General features: G+C 43.1%; 1 protein-coding gene across 5 annotated transcripts in view; it reads right to left on the bottom strand.

Annotated features, from left to right (window-relative positions):
* ARHGAP6 (Rho GTPase activating protein 6) overlaps positions 1-22,090 on the bottom strand; it is a 530,729-nt gene that overhangs the window by 85,831 nt on the left and 422,808 nt on the right. For all 5 annotated transcript variants that reach the window (XM_021080043.1, XM_021080046.1, XM_021080047.1 and 2 more), the window contains exon 2: positions 6,653-6,812. In XM_021080043.1, coding sequence (XP_020935702.1) covers positions 6,653-6,812 — 160 coding nt within the window. The remainder of the gene's footprint in view (positions 1-6,652; positions 6,813-22,090) is intronic.

The following is a 22,090-nucleotide window of genomic DNA, read 5'->3' on the forward strand; positions in this document are numbered from 1 at the left end:
AAAAATCCTAACTCAGTGAAAGGAGATTTAGATTAATCACTACTGGGGAATTCAAAGTGCAAAATGGAGTGTTAGCTTTAGGAGTGTTCAGCTGCCCAGAGGTTTATTTGGCACTTTAAATTCCCAGCTACTAATCTCGAACAGGCCTTTTAGGCTGCCCTACCATCTTGTGACACTGCTGGTCCACCAGCTTTCCTAGTTTCCATCCCTTTCCTCTTTCCTCAAACCTCTAGAACCTCCTTCCTATCCTCACTCTGAGCAGATGAAAACGCTTCCCATTTTTCTGAGGGAGGAGAGGCAATCTGGAGTGAAATTCCACCTACTCTCCCATCATCTTCTAATCTACATGCCTCTGTATCCATATAACCAATGTCCACCTATTTCTAAAGCTCAAGAGGAGGTTAAATCCTCTATCTGTGCTTTGGATCTCATCCCTGCAGTCAGCTCTAGGAAACAACCCCAATAATTTCCCAACCCCCCAATCCTCAATTTTTTCCATCTCTGCGATGAAGCCCAGCAGCTGACAAATTATTATATTGTCATTCATCTGAGCCCTAGAAGCACCAGTTGCATAGAAAAAGAGGGTCTTTCAAACAGAGACTCATAAATAAATTCCTACAGTCATCCTAAAGTGACAAAGAGCAAAAATGTGAACTTGAGCACGTGTGCACTTTCATTATACCTACTGTCGCATTAGGCCTGCTATCATTTCTTGAGGTTCTAGGCCCTGGTGATTAGATTTATTTTTCTGACTAAATTATTCAGACAGTTACTCTGACCCTGTTTAGAACTTCCACTTGGAGGTTTGCAGGGAACCAAGGGTCTACCCTCAGCCTAAAGCTGCCATCATAGCACTCAGCAATGGCCAAACTTTTGAATAATCTCAGTAAATAGTTAATGTCTATGATGATCTGCCAAAACAATAGCATCAGAACTCTTGGGTGATGTCTGTTTTGGTTTTTTTTTCCATCCAGCGACACAATTTCTTCTCTCCTCCATAAGTAAGGAATTTAAAAAAAATCATTATCTCTCATTTTTATAGGAAATATAAACATCTTTGAACATCTTGAGAGAACAAATCTTTCCTTGAATGTGCTAGGACCCACACAGTCTCAGAAATAAGCAATGAAGACAGAGCTTCTAGCAGATAAGCTTTATAAAACTGTCTGGTAAAGGTTATTTATTTAGCGGACTCTAAAAAGCAGGAACAAAGAGAAACATCAAATTAGCGGCATTTGAAAACAAATCTACAAAGAAAATTTGTTCCTTGATATCTCATCTGATGTGCATCCAATCTGGGTTTCACATGACTTTTTAGAGTCATCATTGCATTCACTAGAAATTGGGTTTGCCAACAACATTGCTATTAAATTTTTTTAGGAACTGAAAGAACATCTGTTCTTGCAAAGGGCAGACAGGAGTCTCGGGCCCTACCTGGGCCACCTTGTGAGTCAATGAGGAGGCAAGGAAAGGCCTCATCTCCACCCTAAAACCAAACCAAGGCCAGACAAAGCAGAATGAGATTGTCCTAGAGAGAAACAGCAACATGGCACTCTGGTGATTAGTACTCATTTTTCACCAATTGCCAAAGGGCTTTTCTTCTCACTTGAGCTGAGGGTCTCTGCGTTACATTAGCATGAAAAGAAAAAAACAGGGATAGGTATTTCCTCCTGGGAGGGACTGGCTGTGGTTTTGATGTCAAGTAGAGTGTGATGAGGAAGCCAAAGGAGACAAACATCAGTCAGTGAAATGTGCCTGTCCCTTCCGTCCCCTGACCTAATCTATTTCTCCCTTCTCCTGAACTCTTTCATGACCTCCAAGAGAGCCCCAGATACCAGCTTAAAGATTAAAAGTGTGGGAGGGATCGGGAGCTTGGGCTTATCAGACACAACCTAGAATAGATTTATAAGGAGATCCTGCTGAATAGCATTGAGAACTATGTCTAGATACTCATGTCGCAACAGAAGAAAGGGTGGGGGAAAAAACTGTAACTGCAATGTATACATCTAAGGATGACCTGACCCCCTTGCTGTACAGTGGGAAAATAATAATAATAAAAAAAAAGATTAAAAGTGGCTCCTCTCATCACTTCTGTTTAACCTAGTATTAGAAGTCCTAGTCACAGCAATCAGACAAGAAAAAGAAACAGACATCCCAACTGGAAAGGAAGAATTAAAACTGTCACTATATGCAGATGACATGATACTTCATATAGAAAACCCTTAAGTCAACACCAAAACACTATAAGAATTAATCAATGAACTCAGTAAAGCTGCAGGATACAAGATTAATATGCAGAAATCTGTTATTACTCTATACACTAATAACAAACTACCAGAAAGAGAAAGTTAAAAAAAAATCTTGGAGTTCCTGTTGTGGCTCACTCAGTCAGTGGAAACAAATCCGACTAGGATCCACAAGGACAAAGGTTTGATCCCTGGCCTTGCTCAGTGGGTTAAGGATCCGGCACTGTTGTGAATTGTGGAGTAGGTCACAGATGCGGCTTGGATCTGGCATTGCTGTGGCTGGTGTAGGCCGGCAGCTACAGCTCTGATTGGACCCCTAGCCTGGGAACCTCCATATGCATGGGTGCAGATGCACCAAATAGACCAAAAAAAAAAACCAAAAAACAAAAAAACCCTCCTTTAAAATCACCTAAATAGGATAGGCTATGACGGAAGATAACATAAGAAAAGGCATATAGGGATGGAAATCCTGTGAAATCAGATTGTTATGATCATTATACAACTACAGAGGTGATAAATTCATTTGAGTAATTAAAAAATAAATAAATAAAAATAGATAAAAATAAAAAATAAATAAATAAAAATTAACAAGAGCGTACAGGGAAAAAAATATAAAGAGCTGTAAATTGCAAAAAAAAAAGAAAAGGCATATATACATATACACATATATATGTGTATATATATATAGTCACATAGCAGAAATTGGCACATTGTAAAGCAACTATACTTTAATAAAAAATAAACAAAATCACATCAAAAAGAATAAAATACCTAGGAATAAATTTAAATAAGGAGGTGAAAGACATACTGTGAAAACTATAAAACACTGATCAAGAAAATTAAAGATGATACAAAGAAATGGAGAGATAGCCCATGTTCTTAGATTGAAAGAATTAATATTGTTAAAATGGCCACACTACCCAAAGCAATCTATGGATTTAATGCAATCCCCATCAAAATACCCATGACATTTTTTCACAGAATTATAACAAATAATCCTAAAATGTTTATGGAACTACAAAAGACCTAGAATTTCCAAAGTGATCTTAAGAAAAAAGAACAAAGTTGGAAGTATCACCTTCCCAGTCTTCAGGTTATACTAAAAAGCTACAGTGATCAAAACAGCATGGCAGTGACAGAGAAACAGAAATATAAATCATTGGAACAGAACAGAGAGCCCAGAAATAAACTCATGTACCCCTGGTCAATGAATCTATGACAAAACAGGCAAGCATATACAATGGAGAAAAACAGTCTCTTCAGTAAGTGGTGCTGGGAAAACTGGACAGCTACATGTGAAAGAATGAAATTAAAACATTTTCTCACATCAGATACATACAATCTCAAAAAGGAGTTCCCGTTGTGGCCCAGCGGAAATGAATCCGACTAGGAACCATGAAGTTGCAGGTTTGATCCCGGCATTGCTCAGTGGGTTAAGGATCCCGTGTGCCGTAAGCAGTGGTGTAGGTTTCAGATGTGGCTCAGATCTGGTGTTGCTGTGGCTGTGGCATAGGCTGGTGGCTACAGCTCCCTTTAGACCCCTAGCCTGGGAACTTCCCTATGCTGTGGTATGGCCCTAAAAAGACAAAAAGATAAATAAATAAATAAATAAACAAACAAACTCAAAATAGCTTAAAGATATGAATGTAAGGCCTGAAACCATAAAACTCATGGAAGAGAACAGAGGCAGAACACTCTTTGACATAAATCACAGCAATATTTTCTGCATCTGTCTCCTAAAGCAAAAGAGAAAAGTAAAAATAAACAAATGGGGCCTAACTAAACTTAAAAGCTTTTGCACAGTAAAGGAAACCATTGAAAAAACAAAAGGACAACCTATGGAATGGGAGAAAATATTTGCAAATGATAGACTGAAAGGGGTTACTATCCAAAATATATAAACAGCTCATACGACTCAACACCAAAAATAAATTGAAAAATGGGAAGAAGGCCTGAATAGATATTTTTCCAAAGAAGACATAAAGATGTCTAACAGGCACATAAAAAGTTGTTCAGCATCACTGATTATTAGAGAAATGCAAATTGAAACCACAATGAGATGTCACCTCACACTTGTCAGAATGACCCTTATTAAAAAGTCTACAAATGGCTCTGGCGTAGGCCAGTGGCTACAGCTCCGATTCAACCCCTAGCTTGGGAACCTCCATATGCCGTGGGAGCGGCCCAAAGAAATAGCAAAAAGACAAACAAAACAAAACAAAACAAAACAAACAAAAAAACCCCAAAAGTCTACAAATAACAAATATTGGTGAAGATGTGGAGAAAAGGGAACCCTTGCACGCAATTGGTGGGAATATAAATTGGTGTAGCCAGTATGGAAAATAGTGTAAAGATTATTCCTCAAGAACGTAAAAAGAGAAGTACCATATGATCTAGAAATTCCTCTCCTGGGTATATATCCAGAAAAAAAAAAAAAAACGAAAATGCCCATTTGAAAAGATACATACACCCCTATGTTCATAGCAGCATTATTTACAGTAGCCAAGGTATGGAAGCAATCCAAGTGTCTATCAACAGTGGATAAAGAAGATGTGGTACATATTTACAATGGAACATTACTCAGCCATAAAAAGAATGAAATTCTGCCATCTGTGGCAAGGTGGATGGACTTATTACAGTGAGTGAGATAAGATGGAGAATGACAAATACTGTATGATATCACTTATATGTAGAATCTAAAAAATAAAACAAATGAATACATATAGCAAATCAGAAAGAGTTTCACAAATATAGAAGACAAACTAGTGGTTACCAGTGGGGGGGAGGGTAGGAAGAGGGACAATATAGGGGTATGGGGTTAAGAGATACAGAGTAGCATGTGTAAAATAGATAAGCAATAGGGATATATGGTACAGCTCAGGAATTATACTCATTACCTTGTAATAATAATTTTAATGGAGTATAATCTGTCAAAATACTCAATCACTAGGTTTACCTGACATTACTATAATACCGTAAACCAACTATACTTCAATTAAAAAAAAAGAATAAAAGTGGCCCTAAGAATGAAATGGAAACATCCATTTCATCCAATGAAAACCTCGGTGTGGTCCATGTTTTTGTCCTCCTCTTTCTAGGCAGCAAAACAAAGCCTCCTACTACAGAGATGCATTTCCCAAGTTCACATGTGGAGAGGGGGGTGACCAGACAAATCCTCGTATCCTGATCTTTAGACTCCCAAGCCAGGGTCCCGTCCACGGGCCACAGCCCGCATTGCTGTTGCTAGAATGTGAGCACGTGTTCATGTATATTTCAAGGTTCTTCAACCTCGGCACTTGGGCTCTTGGGGGCTGATGATGCTTGTTGTGGGGGAAGGTCCTTTGTGTTATAGGATTCTGAACAACATCCCTGGCTTCTACCCACTAGATGCCAGCTACCTCCTCCCCTCAAGCTGTGAAAACAGAAAGTGGAGCCAGATGTTGCTATATCGTAGCTGGGGAGGGGGGCAAAACCATCCCGGGTTGAGAATCACCTATGTGTTTGTGTATATATAGGACATGGATTATTTTATAAATAAATATTCATGAAGCATCCCCTCAACCCCCTAATAAAAGAAAACAAAGGAGAAGTTCTGTAGCTACTGAAATCTTCCTAGGCATACTTCTAGCTTTTAGATGCTTGCTATCTATCGCTTCCCTGCTTTCCTTTAAGTTTCAGACACGTCAGCCAAGGTTGCTTTTTACGGCAGGTGTACTCAGTTTGTGTAAGGTCATGTCTTTTCACGCCACTTCAAATTACCTTTCTGCTGCACACTACTACAAAGTGCCTGTATAGAAGACAGTAAACAGATCCAAGGATTTCAGATACTTGCTTCTCATATTTACCAAAATCAAGATCTGTGTTTGCAAAAACATCAGACAACTGAGTCTGCACGGGCTCCAGTGCCCTCATTGTGAACCCCAACAGAGACACGCCTGGTGCAAGACTGGATAAAAATGAGGTAACCTTGGTATAAGCACGGATTCTGGTTTGCATAAGGTCAAATGATAAGTTTAACCATTGCTAAAATATTCCTTTCAACTGGTTATTTTGAAATCATATCGAGAGAGACCTGGTTTTTCTTCTAGCCCTTTAAGCTGACCTTTCTAAAGCGCCTTTTGAATCGGTTGTGCTGAAGCCATGCAGACTGTTGAAATACACATGGCTTTCCCCTTTAGCGCGGCAAAGTGATCTCCGCTTTAAATAAACATATTAACCGACATGTAAATTGCCCCACCACTTGAACACGTGTTTCAAAACGGACATCAGTGCCAGCCAACGGCCCAGAAGCTGTGGCTTCCTTCCTGTGTTAATGTCGGGGTTGGGAGGAGTCTGCAGCTTGCGGCGCCGGCAGAAACGCTGTTTGACTTGCAGCATCCCCCACGGAATGGCAGATGGGGCCTTACCTTTGGGAATGGTGATCTGACAGCTCAGGTCACAGTCCTGCTGCAGCTGATAAAAAGCCACTTCCTGTAGTCGGGCTCGCTCCAGCTCTGAGAGGCTCTGGATGGGGACTGACCTCAGCCGCACGCTGCGGCCGGACATACTGTTCCAGGTGAAATCACCCTGCAGACCAAAGGGAAAAACATCCAGGGTCATACGGTTGATCTATGACTTACCAAGCTCAGCCCCTCTCTGGATCGATAATAAAGGCAAAGGAACTTCATTTTTGGGTTCAAAAATTGGCTCACAGTCCCTGAAATCAAATCCTCTCTTTGTTAGCTGCGGATTTTTTTCCATCAGTTGCAAATATCAAACACTTGAGTATCTGCTAGGTCACCTGATCCCATGCAGTGAGGCATACAGAGGCCAAAGAAAACTGTGGAAAGATGTTTCAAGGGTCCTGCTTCCTCTCTTTTATGGAGGCACATGGGAACTTTTCAGTTGTTTCTCAGTAACAGGAAAAACTACAGCTAACTGCCATTGTGCATACTAGACATAGGAGGATAAATGTATATTGACAGCCTATAAAGTACCAGCAACTGTGCCAAGGGCTTTTTAGTTACTTCCTCCAACAGCTTTATGAGTTAGTTACCGTTTTTACCTATCTTATAAAATAATATCTAATAATAAAAACATTACATAATAATACATCTAGTATATTTATGTGACATATTATTTTAACATATACTATACACTTATGATACATCCTTACAATATAGACTTATGATATATTGATATTATAGTAATATATAGTGCATATCAAAATAATATAGATGAAATTGAGGCTTGGAAGGTTAAGCAATTTTCTCCATATCATAGGGCGCTCCCGTCGTGGCACAGCGGAAATGAATCCGACTAGGAACCATGAGGTTGCAGGTTCAATCCCTGGCCTTGCTCAGTGGGTTAAGGATCTGGCGTTGCTGTGGCTGTGGCTTAGGCCAGTGGCAACAGCTCCATTTAGACCCCTCGCCTGGAAACCTCCATATGCCATGGGTGCGGCCCTAAAAAGACAAAAAAAAATTTTCTCCAAATCATAAAACTTACAAGATTTGACACCAACAAGGACTCAAGCTAAAAACACCAGGCTTTAAAATTCTATGCTATGATTTATGTCAAAGAGCATTCCGCCTATGAGTTCTCTAGGAGTTTTACAGTATCTGGCATATTACATTTAGGTCTTCAATCCATTTTGTGTATGGTGGTAGAGAATGTTCTAATTTCATTCTTTTACACATAACTGTACGAGGTCCTACTGCACAGCACAGGGAACTATATCCAGTCTCCTGGGAGAGACCATGATGGAAGATAATAAGAGAAAAAGAATATATAAATATGTGATATATATGACTGGGTCACCATGCCGTACAGCAGAAATGGACTCAACTCTGTAAATTGACTATACGCTAATCAAAAATTTTAAAAATTCTTTGCTAAATTGTAACCACTGAGTTTCTATTTATAGCACTCCAGCAAGCAATTTTGATCACAAGGAGTACAGAGATGCGATCATTAAAAGCTGTATATATTTACAGAGACATTTGCTGCTACAATATCCCACATCAAAGAATCTAGGCAAAGAGTCCCACAATCCTGAGTCCATCTGTGTGCATGCATACACAGCTCTGATTCCACTGTGAGCGAGTATCGCTACGCTGGAGGCAGACGGTGAGAATGTGATGGCCTAAGAAGCAATACTTGGCAATCTTCTGAAGCCCACTGTCCCCTGACTTAGGAGGAATCCTTATAAATCACAGATAACCACCAGGCACAACAGCTTTGAAGAGGTACCTACAGTTTCCTCAACAGTCAAGAAAAGTTCTGGGGCGATGAAAAGTGCTGGGTCCCATAGACAGTGCCAGGGATTTGTTTGGACGTGGGGAACACCAATCTCATCATTCCCCTTTAAGAAGACAGACAGAGGAGTTTCCGTTGTGGCTCAGTGGTTAACGAATCCCACTAGGAACCATGAGGTTGCGGGTTCGATCCCTGGCCTTGCTCAGTGGGTTAAGGATCCAGTGTTGCCGTGAGCTGTGGTGTATGTAGGTCGCAGATGTGGCTCGGATCCTGCATTGCTGTGGCTCTGGTGTAGGCTCCGATTCGACCCCTAACCTGGGAACCTCCACATGCCACGGGTATGGCCCTAGATAAGGCAAAAAAAAAAAAAAAAAAGAAGAGAGACCAGAAGACGGGTCCCACCGACTATTGAGACACCTTTGGTCCCTATTGGTAGCAAATTCCTGCATAGAATGTTCATTCCCAAGAATGAATGGCACTATGTTGATTCTTGGATATTTTATCCTCTTTATCTGGGATTTCACTGATTTGTGTGTTCATTCATTGAACGCATGGAGATATTTATAGTCTAGTAGGGGTGGAAAATAAACAAGGGTAAATAAAGGAATGCGTCAAATGATGATGATTGCTATGAAGGGAATACAAAAGCAGGGAAGTGACTGCATGGTTCCCATTGCGGCTCAGCGCTAACAAACTCAACTAGTATCCATAAGGACATGGGTTCGATCCCTGGCCTCACTCACCGGGTTAAGGATCTGGCATTGCCATGAGCTTCGGTGTAGGTCACAGACACGACTCAGATTCCGAGCTGCTGTGGCTGTGGCATAGGCTGGTAGGTACAGCTCGATTCGACTCCTACCCTGGGAACTTCCATATGCCGCAGGGTGGAATGGATAAGCGATGAGGTCCTGCTGTATAGCTCTGGGAACTATATCTAGTCACTTAGGATGGAGCAGGATACTGTGTGCAAAAGAATGTATATGTGTGTGTGTGACTGTGTCCCCTTGCTGTACAGGAGAAAATGGACAGACCGCTGTAAATCAGCTATGATGGAAAAAATAAAACTCATTAAAAAAAAAAAAAAAAAGGGCGGGGAAGGGCCTGGCAGTGTGAGCACAGGACAGGGATTTACAGCGGTAGATACAGAGATCGGAAAAGACCTCCCAGGAAAGGCCATGTTTGAACAGGAGCTAAAGAAAGTGAGGAATTTTTGTTTGCTTGTCTTCTCACGTATGAACGTGCATCGCGCAGACAATGATGAAGGCGGCCAGGGGCCCTGGAGGGGCTCAGGAAGCAGGACGTGGGAACAGGTCAGGAATGGGGAGCGAGGAAATAAATCTAGGCAAGGTGGGTAGGCTGTTGGTACCTTCGGTGAACAGAAGAAAATGCTTCGAGGTCCAGTGTATTTTGGATTTTTTCTTTTTTTGGTATCCCTGGACTAGTTACAAGTTTAGATGGGAGTTGGGGACTCAAGCCTTGGGTGGACCCCTCGAGCACACCCTCTAAGCTTAGGGCACCCCAAGGCATATTATCAGTGAATTCATTTCCTCCCACCCCACATGGGAAGTCTTAGAGGAGTTGGTGATTTTTAAATATGAAGTTTAGGTATCTGAGGGAGCCAACTGCTATTTGAAGTGTCAAAATGGAATTACATACCTATTCTTTTTTTTTTTTTTGTCTTTTTGTCTTTTTAGGGCCGAACCTGTGGCATATGGAGGTTCCCAGGCGAGGGGTTGAATCGGAGCTGTTACTGCCAGCCTATAGCACAGCCACAGCAAGGCCAGATCCTTAACCCACTGAGTGAGGCCAGGAATCGAACCCGCAACCTCATGGTTCCTGGTCGGATTCGTTTCCGCTGTGCCACAAGGGGAACTCCTATATCTATTCTTTAAAAGTGTTTAAAAATATGCCCTCCGGGGGGACTCTATTATCTGTAGCAGCTGTTGGCTGTCTTTTTTCTGTAAAAGGCCAGATAGTAAATATTTCAGGCTTTGGGGACCATGTGGTCTCTGTTAAAACTATTCAGACCTGCTTTTGTGGTATGAAAACAACCATGGACAATTCATAAATGAATGGGTGTGGCCATGTGCCAATCAAACGCCATTGACATAAACAGGTGGAAGGCTGGATTTGAACAGTGGGCTGTCGTTTGCCAGTTTCTGAACAACAGCTTACGAATGCAATCAACCCATCCCTAGCAGATACATAATTCATTCCAACAAAATTTCATGAGCACCTATTACATGCTAAGAACAGGACTAGGCTTGGAACGATCAAAATGACCACACAGTCTTTGTCCTTAAGCAGTTAAACTTTGGTAGGAAAAACACTTGGAATCCATAACATACACAAATGATGATCCTAGCAGTAAGTACCAGATGCAATGGGATGCCCAGGAGAAAAGGCTTTGACATTTGTCTGGGGATCAAGGAAGGCTTTAGAGAGAAGGCAGTGTTTCACCGGAGACCAGAAAGCCGAACAAGAGGGTTAAGGCTTTGCTCGGTAGAAATGCAACACTGGAAAAGGCCGTGGGTGTCAAGGCAAATGAAGTTGAGAGAACAGGCTGTCTGGGGGTAAATTACGAGGCTAGAAGGAAGGAAACAGCAGGGGAGAAGCCAAGCAGAAATCAGGGCCAGATCCTGGAGGGGCTTTCTCCGCAGGCATTGCGAAGCAGGTTGGATTCTCCTCTGTAGGTGAGGGTGAGCCATTCAGGAACCTTGAGGAAGAGAGGAAGGGGATTAGATTTGCATATGGGAAAGATGACTGCAAACACATTTCTAAAGGAATTTAGGGGGAGAACAAGTCCAAGATGCCAAGATCGGAGAAGTCACTGGGCTAGGTACGACACTGAGGCAAATCGGAACAGACAGGGAGATGCTAAAAACCTCCCAGATGCTTGCAGACAAGTTGGATGCAGTGGGGATGGAAGGAGTAATCTCGGATGGCTTCAAGGTTTCTGGCTTGAGCAGCTGGGAGGATGGTAGACTCTTGTCACCAGGATGAGCAAGAGCAGAAGGGAATTAGGTTTGGTGGCAGGGAGAAGAAAGATGTTCACAGTTGACAGGTCGAAAGCGCTATTTTATCTCTGAAAAATGAATAAATAACACACCTTCCCAAATCTGGCCAAACAGAATCAGGCCAGTTTGCATCTTTCTCAAGCCTTCGTTTTCTTCTCCCAACTAAACAGTCCCAATGCAATCAAGCAACACATGGTTTTGGAAACCGTTCACAACACAAATGACTACACTTCACATAAGAAGTGAAGAGTGATGCTTTCAAGTTCCCTGAGTCCATTATACATCACAGCCTGTGACTCTTGGCTTTATAGATTTTTTAACTTCTTTGGTAAACTGGGAATTATTAGCCCCAAAAGATAAAAAGCTTGGTTTGTATGTAAAGATTTGAATTGACAGACTCTTCTCTCCTAAGACTTTAGTTCTTAGAGTAGCTTATGGCTCAAGAGAAGGCTACAGCCAAACCCTAGAAATAGTAAAGAGTGTGGCGCTTTCTCAAAAGCAGGGCAGGTGCATTGGTTAGGCCTTGGAAGAGTCATTTCAAAGTAGGTAATACTGTCCCCAGAGCCAACTGGTCATGAAACCCATCCTTAGCACATGTCCAACAAAACTACTTTCTTAGGGGAGAAGGTTATCAAATAATAAATGAAGAGTGACTTCAAAGGTACCTCCAAACCTACCTATTATCAAATGTGTGGCCTTTTAAAAATATCATTTGATTACATTTTTGATTTGGGGTAATATATCAAGTTGTTTCAGAATCCATTTGAAACCACAAACTGGAATAGCTGAAGCCTCAAGACTTCCTACTGACCTGGAAAAGTCTGTATGGGCGACTCCAGTTCGTCACCCTCCATCCTCTCACCCGCTCCACCCTCCACCACCTGGTTGTCTCTGGCTACCTGCCAATCAGCAGTCATGAATTCATCAAATGATCTGCATCTTCCCCTACGCCCCAATTTCCTCATCACTCCCCATCTGTATTTCCACCACTGTGAATTTTAATAATTTTTTTAAATTAAGTACATGCACGTCATGTACTTAATGGCTGCACCAGCATAATATGGAAGTTCCTGGGCCAGGGGTCAGATCAGAGCTGCAGCTGAGGCCTACACCACAGCCACAGCAACATCAGATCCTTAACCTACTGAGTGAGGCCAGGGATCAAACCCGATTCTTCACGGACCCTGTGTTGGGTTCTTAAGCCACTGAGCCACAATGGGAACTCCACCAAACATGTTTTTTTAAACAAACTTTAAAATAGTTTGTTCTAGTTCTGTGAAAAAAATGTCCTTGATAATTTGATAGGGATTGCATTGAATGTGTAGATTGCCTTGGGTAGCATAGTCATTTTGATAATATTGATTAATCTGTTTTTAAAGTTGGAAATATGTGAAGTCCATTATTGGGAAATTATAAAATTAACACAGTTAACTCACAGGCTAAGATGTATTTATTCCTAGTATATTGGGATAAAGTCAGAAGGTATCAGTGACTGCTATAAATGACACAGAGCAGTGTTCTCCATTTTTATTTTTATCTTTAATGCAATACAGACATTTGGAAAATCAAGAGGCCTAGTTTCAGAGCCAAGCACACATAGAGTCAAGGAAATGTCACCACACGATGGCTGGGAAATTCCACAAACATGTGTTAAAGCTATAGCTGTATTGCCTTTAAGGCATGATAATTTAGTGTTGGCTCACATCGAATGCATCCACCTTCCTAATTTCAATCCATGTCATCTTTTAAAATTAATTTGTTTAAAGAGCCCTTTCTTAAAATATTCACCCAAAGTTTATCCAAATTGTCACAAGGTTCGACTCAAGAGAGTTGGCAATGAAGAACCTAGAAGTCTAAAATCTAAAATCAGCCAGTTCCTTTCCTGCCTCCCCACCACTCCATTCTGGGTTTCTATAGCTGAGGATGGAGTCCCCAGATGTGATACCCATGGGAACCACACAGACCAGGGTTGGTGGGTGGCGGGATGCTGGGGTAGGGGGTGGGGAGGTGGTGGGGGGTTGTCACCAAGCAAATCCATGAAGTTTCTACATCTCCTCAGTTGCTTCTTTCTAGAGCTCCCAGGGGTCATAGTATCTACGTGCATAAATACATTTGCCTTTGTATTATGAAAACTGCCAAATAGAGGCTAAGGAAGAGATTAGACTAATGACCTTGCAGAGGTTCTGAGGCAGGCATCTGCTGTGCAGTTGAGCACCACTTTTTTTTTTTTTTTTTTTTTTGGCTTCCTGATTGACTGGCCCACGCAGCCAGGATTGACAGCCACTGCACTCAAGGACTGATCAGATTCAGGTTTGAGTTTGCACCCCATCGTTCAGGTTGGTTGCAGTAAGTCTCCCATTCCTTTAAAACTCAAGTTCACCCCCACCAAAGAAAGATGCAAATCCACCACGAGAAATCAGGCTAGTCCTATGATAGTTGTAACAGTGAAGATGCTACTTTTTGAAACAAAATGTGACTTGAAGACACCCAGGAATAAGCATGTCCTGCTTTCCTTTATTGACCAAACCTAGCGATGCCATAATCCCTACTCATTCACTCTGTAACAACCAATGACTTAGACCTGATGCTCAGAGTCTAGAGCCTCTCCTCTCAGCCATGTCAGTATCCCGGCTGGCGGACACAAAGCTTGAGAGATGCCCTTCAGCCTGCATGTTGCTCTGCAGAGCATGGAGGTACTGGATAGGTGTGGCAGGCAGACTAATACCCCCTGCCCCAAAGATGGCTACGCCCTCATCCTTGGAACCAAGAATATGTAACCTTGCCTGGCAAAAAGAACTTCGCAGATGTGATTAGGCTAAGGGATCCTGAGCTAGGGAGGGAGTACTGGATTATCCAGATGAGTCCAACCTCATCACAAGAGTTCTTACCAGAGGGAGGCAGAGGTGGCAGAGTTACAGGAGGAGATGTGACAAAAGAAGCAGAGGGATGTGTGTGTGTGAGAGAGAGAGAGAGAGAGAGAAAGGGAGAGGGAGAGGGAGAAGGATGTGAAGATACTACACGGCCAGCTTTAAAGATGGTGGAAGGAGCCATGAGCCAAGAAATGCCGGCAACTTCCAAAGGCTGGAAAAAAGCAAGAGTCCCCCTGCCCCCACCCTGAAACTCCAGAAGGAATGCAGCCACTGATTTTAGCCAAGTGAGGCCCCTGCCAGACTTCTGACCTACAGCACTGTAAGACATTACATTTCTGATGTTTTAAGTTTATGGTAATTTGTTGCAGCAGCCATAGGAAATGAATACAGCAGGAGTAGGAGGGAGCATGAGACGAGAAGGTTGGTGAGGTCCAGGGGATGGAGTTCAGATGAGGATAAGCTCCCAGACACTTAAGAAAGTAGGTGTTGACCTCCCATCAGATTTTTCTCGCCCTATTTCCCGGTGCAAAAGGGCTGCCTTAGACCACAGGTACCACCACCGATGAGCTGAGCTGGAGACATTCCAACATGGGAACTCTGAAAGCACTCTTCCCACTACGCAGAATTATAGAAAGTTATGCACAGTCAATATTTCAGGTTGGTGGTTCATAGAGTTTTCAGCGCAATTACTCAGCTCTGCCAATATAGCACGAAGGCAGCCATGAACCACGTGGAAACAAAAGTTCCAATGTAACTTTACTCATGGACACTAAGAGTCTAACCTCATGTAATGTTCATGTCCCCAAATATTATTCTTTTGATTTTTTTTCCAACCATTTAAAATGTAAAAACCAGAGATCCTGCTGTGGCGCAGTGGGTTAAGAGTCCGACTGCAGTGGCTCAGGTCACTGGGGAGATGCAGGTTTGATCCCCAGCCCAGCGCAGTGGGTAAAAGGATCCAGCATTGCCACAGCTGTGGCGTAGATTGCAGTTGAAGCTCGGATTCAATCCCTGGCCTGGGAACTTCCATATGCTGCGGGTACAGCCATAAAAAAAATAAAGTAAAAAATTTTTTTAAATGTAAAAACTAGTCTAAGCATGAGGGTCATACAAAGACAGGTAGCAGGCTCCATTTGGCACACTGGTTGTAGTTTGCCAACCTGTGATATGAAGAGACAGGAGTCATTAAATACCCTAACGTATTTATTTAGCATCTATTACCACGTGGCAGCGAGCCAGTCCCAGCACCCTCTATCGTGAACTATACACATCAGCTGGATACATGAAAGCAAGAACTTTGGCTCACTGACCGTGGTGGTCTCAGTATCCAAGACCGCACCTGGCAATTAATTGTCATTACAGAATAAATAATTCGCAAATGATAAACATGTGGCAATGAGGGGACTAAATGAATCAGGTACATCATGAGTTCAATAAGAAATTGGAAATTAACCAACTCAGGAAATATCATATCGATGAGGGAGAATGATTGGAATAAACTGCAAAGAACAGTCTTTTTTTTTTTTGTCTTTTGTCTTTTTTAGGGCTGCACCCGCGGCATATGGAGGTTCCCAGGCTGGGGGCCAAATTGGAGCCATAGCCACTGGCCTACACCAGAGCCACAGCAACGCGGGATCCGAGCCGCATCTGCGACCTACACCACAGCTCACGGCAACGCCGGATCCTTCACCCACTGAGCAAGGCCAGGGATCGAACCCGCAACCTCATGATTCCTAGTCGGATTCGTTAACCACTGCGCCACGACGGGAACGCCAAAGAACAGTCTTTTGAAACAGAGCCTGTGGAGGAGCCAAAAAATGCTAGTACATGAGGGCAGAAAATAAACGTAAAAATATTGGACCTGAGGAATAGTGACTCCCTGACCCTCACGCGCATTCGTCCGATCTCTTAGGAGCAGGAAGACAAACTGAAGTTTCATGTTGCCCTGGGACCCTCACTACGTGGCCCACGTAATAAACAAGCACCCAGAAGAGGGGCCAAAGCCCACTGGCGCAGTGCAGAATGTGTCGCTGGCTCTTCCTCAATTCGCCAGCGCACCCTCCAGGCCAGCATTTTTCTTTGGTGACTGTTTATCTCATAAATAGATGACTCATTTTAAGGCTTTTTTCTGCATCCAGTTTTCGAGTCGTTGTCATAGGTCTTTTATTTATTTTTTTATTTTTTTAAAGATTGAAAGTGGATGATTGCTAATTTGTTTCAACTTCATAAATGTAAGCCGGGCTGAAACTGACCCAATGGTTCCAACAGTGATAAAAATACTCTTTTATGCCGGGGTCCTGTAGGACAGCATTCATAAAAAGTAACGACGCAAAACAAAAGGACATAGCATGGGGCTTCTTGGGGAGTGATTTTGCTCCTTCAGGGGACATTTGGAAGTGTCTGGAAACAGTTTTGGCTATCATGACTCTAGGATGCGGTTTCCTGCTGGCAACTAGTTAGTAGTGGTCAGGGATCGGCTCAATAGCCTACAACACACAGGTCAGCCCCCGATGCTCACATACAGACCCAGCTAGCTCCGAAAGTCCATAGTGCAGAGGTGGAGATAACCTAGCATAGCACAGGCTCACATTACACAGAATCTCCCTAAAAATGCTGCTGTCAGAAGGTACTAACACTCAGGTTTTACTTATCAAATGCACACACTCTATACGCTTAGGCGTGCTATGCATGATTGTGTATATTACACATGTATTATTCTGCACGTTATTCTGTATGTTATTATGTACTATGCATGCGTTATGTATTCTGTATGTTATATTATGTGTGTCGATAAGGAAACAGAATCAGAGGTTATTGAGAACTAGCAATAAGAAGCACAAACACCACAAACCAGTTTAAAAGAGGCAAACAGAAAAAGTCTCAATAAGAGCTTGATTAACCGGAGAACAATTCACCACAAGCACCGAATAAAGAGAGCTCCGGTCCCTCAGAGCAGGAGCTACGTTTTTCCTCTACGTTGAGCAAAAAGAAGCCAAAGGCAAACTGAAAAGCCCAAACTCTGATATCTGTGTTTTATTCAGAAAAGGCCATTCTTTTGAGCTAAATTGCATCCTTACAAACAGACTTGATTTTCCCATGAAATAAAATTGATTGAAATAATTTTGGTTTTGGTCTATACCACATTGTTTTATTATGTCCTTCAGACAAGTCTCTAATTGCAGCATCTCTCTCTCTCTCTCTCTCTTTTTTTTTTTTTTTTTTTTGGTCTTTTTAGGGCCACACTTGTGGCATATGTTGGTTCCCAGGCTAGGCGTGGAATCAGAGCTGTAGCTTCCAGCTTATGCCACAGCTACAGCAACATGAGATCAGAGCTGTGTCTGTGACCTACATTGCAGCTCACGCCAATGTAGGGTTCTTAACCCACTGAGCAAGGCCAGGGATCAAACCTTCGTCCTCATGGACACTAGTCGGGTTTGTTTACCGCTGAGCCACAATGGGAACTCCAAATGGCAGCATCTCTTTAACCTCATCCAACTGTAAATGTCCCAAGGCCAAGCGAGCTGGCAAGGAGAGAGGCAAGGCAGCTTAAAATATGTCCTGCAGACCTGGGGCAGTGGAATTACCTGGGCAGATGATTCTTGTAACCATGCAGGTTTCTGGGCTCTAAGGCAGATTTAGGGAATCCCGGTTACAAGGAATGGGGCCCGAGTACCTTCATCATAAACCAGACTCCTCAGGTGATTCTTATTTTTGCACAAGGAAGACTGAGACCCACTGGTATGATAAGGAAGACCTAATAGATATGAACTCTTTGGCAAGATTGAGAACATCTCTGAGCCTCAGTTTTCTTATCAGTATGATGGAGCAAAGAACAAGCCTTAACTCTCAGGTCTGTAGTGATCTTATGAGATAATGCAGGTTAATTTCTTGCAGAGTGCTTATTAGCTCTCAGCAAACCCTGGATATGTGGCAGTGGAAGTTATAATTAACCTTAATCATCATTCCTCTAAATTTGTGTCCTACACTCAAGGCATGTAGAGTTTCCCAGACTAGGGGTTGAATCAGAACTGCACTGTCGGCCTACGCCACAGCCATAGAATGACAGATTCTTAACCCACAGAGCGAGGCCAGGGATTGAACCCACATCTTCATGGATGCTAGTCAGATTTGTTTCTGCTGAGCCACGATGAGAACTCCTTTATGTCCTTTTTTTTTTTTTTGTCTTTTTGCCTTCTCTAGGGCTGCTCCCTTGGCATGTGGAGGTTCCCAGGTAGGGGCCGAATTGGAGCTTCAGCCGCCGGCCTATGCCACAGCCACAGCAACGCGGGATCCAAGCCTCGGCTGCTACCTACACCACAGCCCACGGCAACACCGGATCCTTCACCCACTGAGAGAGGCCAGGGATCGAACCCGCAACCTCATGGTTCCTAGTCAGATTCGTTAACCACTGAGCCACAACGGGAACTCCTTTATGTCCCTTTTTAAAACCTGGCAGTTTTACTGACACCAAAAACTCTTTTAAGAAATGTGAATTGAGGGAGTTCCCATTGTGGCTCAGTGGTGGCAAACTCAACTAGTATCCATGAGAATGTGGGTTCGATCCCTGGCCTTGCTCAGTGGGTTAAGGATCTGGCGTTGCCATGAGCTGTGATGTAGGTTGCAGACGCAGCTGTGTGTAAGGATCTGGTGTCACTGTAGCTATGGCTGTGGCCAGCAGCTGCAGCTCTGATTCTACCCCTAGCCTGGGAACTTCCATGGGCTGCAAGTGTGGCCCTAAAAAGACAAAAAAAAAAAAGAAAAAAAAAGAAATGTGTGCTGAATTCATGAATAAATTGTTCCACTATGTATAAGACACCTTTTCTAGGTGTTGACAAGCCAGCCGGCTGTATTGTGGTTCCATATAGGTGAGAAGCAGAAGAAAAGACCAGATCACTAAGTTAAGGCCTGAAAATTGGCATGTCATTTAGATAAACCATGCCAGGGGCTGAATTTCTTTTAACTTTTCTACTGTGGCCAGCTGTCATTTATTAATAATTAAGAACTGCTGAAGCATGCCATAAGTTTAAATACCAGGCTCACAACCAACATTTCTGAAAGGGGCTGCCTAGCTCTTCCTAACTCCAAAACAAACACATCTCCAAAGACAAGGAACTCCCTTCCTCAGGAGCTTCCGGGCAAAGCCAAGGACATTTGCCTAGCTGTCACTCATACCCCTGCCGGGACACTTAAAAGAGGTAGTTCCTTTATGAGCTCAACACGACAATTGCTAACAGGTCTCTTGATTCTTCAGGCACTCCTCAACAGATCTTTAGGAAGATTTCACACTTTTATGTCTATATCATTTCGATGTTTTTTATTTCTCTATCCTGGTCCTTTTATTTAAAGCTGGAATCTTGGGAAATTCTGAAAGGTTCGTAGATAGAGCCGTCCGTTTTTGACCTTTTGCCTTAGAATAGTAGCTATTTATTGCTGCAGGAGAGGTGTCAAAATATGTTAGAGTAACATGATGGAAAAATGCGCCTCGCCCATTCAACAAATATCTAATGAGGACCTTCTATAGGCCAGGCCCTGTTGTAGGTACTGGGGGGTTCAATGGCAAACAAAACAAATAGCCCTGCCCTCAGGGAGCGTCCAGGCCTGTGGAAGAAACTAATACGAAACAAACATAATAAATGTGTAAATGACACAGCCAGTTACAAGGTCATAAGCCCTAGAGAAAAGGAGAAGGTAGAGGCGGGGGAGGGCAATCAGGAACCTTGGGAGGGTTTCCAGGGAAATGTTACTGAGGCTGTGACGTTGGAACTCACTTCCGTGGAGGTGAGGTCATGAGCCAGGCCGGTTTCAGGCGATGAGCATCCCAGGCAGGGATGCGCTGACCCAAGGGCAGCTTGGGGCAGCGGCTCAAACCAAAGGCTGGCAAGCTAGGCTGCCTGAGCTTGAATCCCAACTCTGCTACTTTCCAGCATGGAAATGGAGAGGATGACAAGCCAGGGCTGGGCAAACTACTGTCTGGGAGCCAGATCCCACCTACTCATTGTTTTTGTAAATAAAGTTTGACGGGCACACAGCCGCACCCGTTCCTTTAGGGACCAGCTGTGACTGCCTTTACACTGCAGTGGCAGAGGGGAGTAGCTGTACCAGAGTCCATCTGGCCTACAAAGCTGAACGTATTTACTATCTAGCTCTTTACAGAAAAGTCTGCGGACCCCTGGACGAGACTCCTCTCTGATTAGGATTTGTCTTCGGGATCAACATTTTCCTCCTCTCCTAAGCTTTTGTTTCTCTGGGCAACATCCCAAAGAACTTGTCAAGAGATCACACAACACACTAGACTTGGGGGTATTGGAAAGTATGTAAAATCCAGGGTGAAATGAAAGTGGTTGTCTGCAAACGGCCTAAAAATTGTCAAACCCAAGGCTGTGCTAATAGCGTTCAAAAAATACAAAACCCAAAACCCAAATACCACTCACATCTTGCTTCCAGGGGCAAGAACCTTCCCATTGGTTGGCCTAGAGGAGATACCAGCCACACACTGGAAGTCCCCAAAGGCAAAAATGTCAGAACAAAAGGCCAATTTCATTTCGGTTTAGCCCTAGTTGAATGGTGGACTTGTCTACCAGCCACGCGTTTAATTCCGAGTTTTAAGCGTCCCTTGAATCTTGGATGGCGAAGAGGTAAAAGATTCTCCCCGGATCTTGGGGGTGTGGAAAATGGAAACACTTGGGAGAATTTGAAACTTCTCAATGACAGGGCCAGCAGCTGAAGTTTTGTTTGTCTTTCTATAATTAAATTTAGTTCACTGAAATTAGAAGACAGACTTCCAGAGAGTGACTGGACCTTGGAGATACGGCTAACACTGTCCACTCTGCTCGCTACTATTCTAAGTCCTTTATATTAACTCATGTGATTCTTGCAGCTCTAAGGACTATACCACCATTATTATCCCCACATGTCAGATGAGGAAGTCTTAAGTAACTAGCCAAGATCATGCACCTCATGGGAGTTCCCCTGGTGGTGCAGCGGTTAAGGACCTGGCATTGTCACTGCAGCGGCTAGGTTCGCTGCTATGGCCGGGATTCGATCTCTGGCTTGGGAACCTCCAGTTGCCATGGGCATGGCAAAAAAAAAAAAAAAAAAAAAAAAAAAACAACAACAACAAAAAAAACTGCACCTAGTAAGTGGTACGCTTGAAATTTGAAGCCGGGCTGCAGGTTCCAGAAGCTAGACCCAAACTACTGTAATGTATTCCACCAAGGAGCAGAGCAACGTACAAAACAGGTGACTCCTGCAGCAGCAGAATGGAAGCTGGGTCTCAAGGGTCACTGAGTGTTTGCGTTATGAGACACACCCTTATGATAGGATAAAGCAGAGAGTATTTAAAAATCCAGATGCTTAAGGTTGTCCTCTTTTATAAAGCACAGCACACTAGATCTATGATTAGCCTTATCTGAGCTGTTCTCCAAAGCCCGTATTTATCACAGCCACGGCAACGAGAATGTGGCCCAAGTTCAAGAAGTCTCAGAGGAAGATAGGCTACTTTACCCTTTCAGATCGGAAAACAGCCTGTGCTGAATCTTTTGAGCTATCAGCCCAGTTCCATTTCATCACGGCACGTTTCTTCCTGGTCTAGATTGCTCATTTCAACCTGCTCCAATATTATCCATCAATCTAGAAATAACGTTCTCCTAAGTCTCTGTTGGCACAGACAGGACGGAACCGTCACATATCTCAGATGCTCATCAATCTATTTTTCTTCCCA

Source organism: Sus scrofa, chromosome X (genome assembly GCF_000003025.6).
Source record: "Sus scrofa isolate TJ Tabasco breed Duroc chromosome X, Sscrofa11.1, whole genome shotgun sequence".
Taxonomy (NCBI): Eukaryota; Metazoa; Chordata; class Mammalia; order Artiodactyla; family Suidae; genus Sus; species Sus scrofa.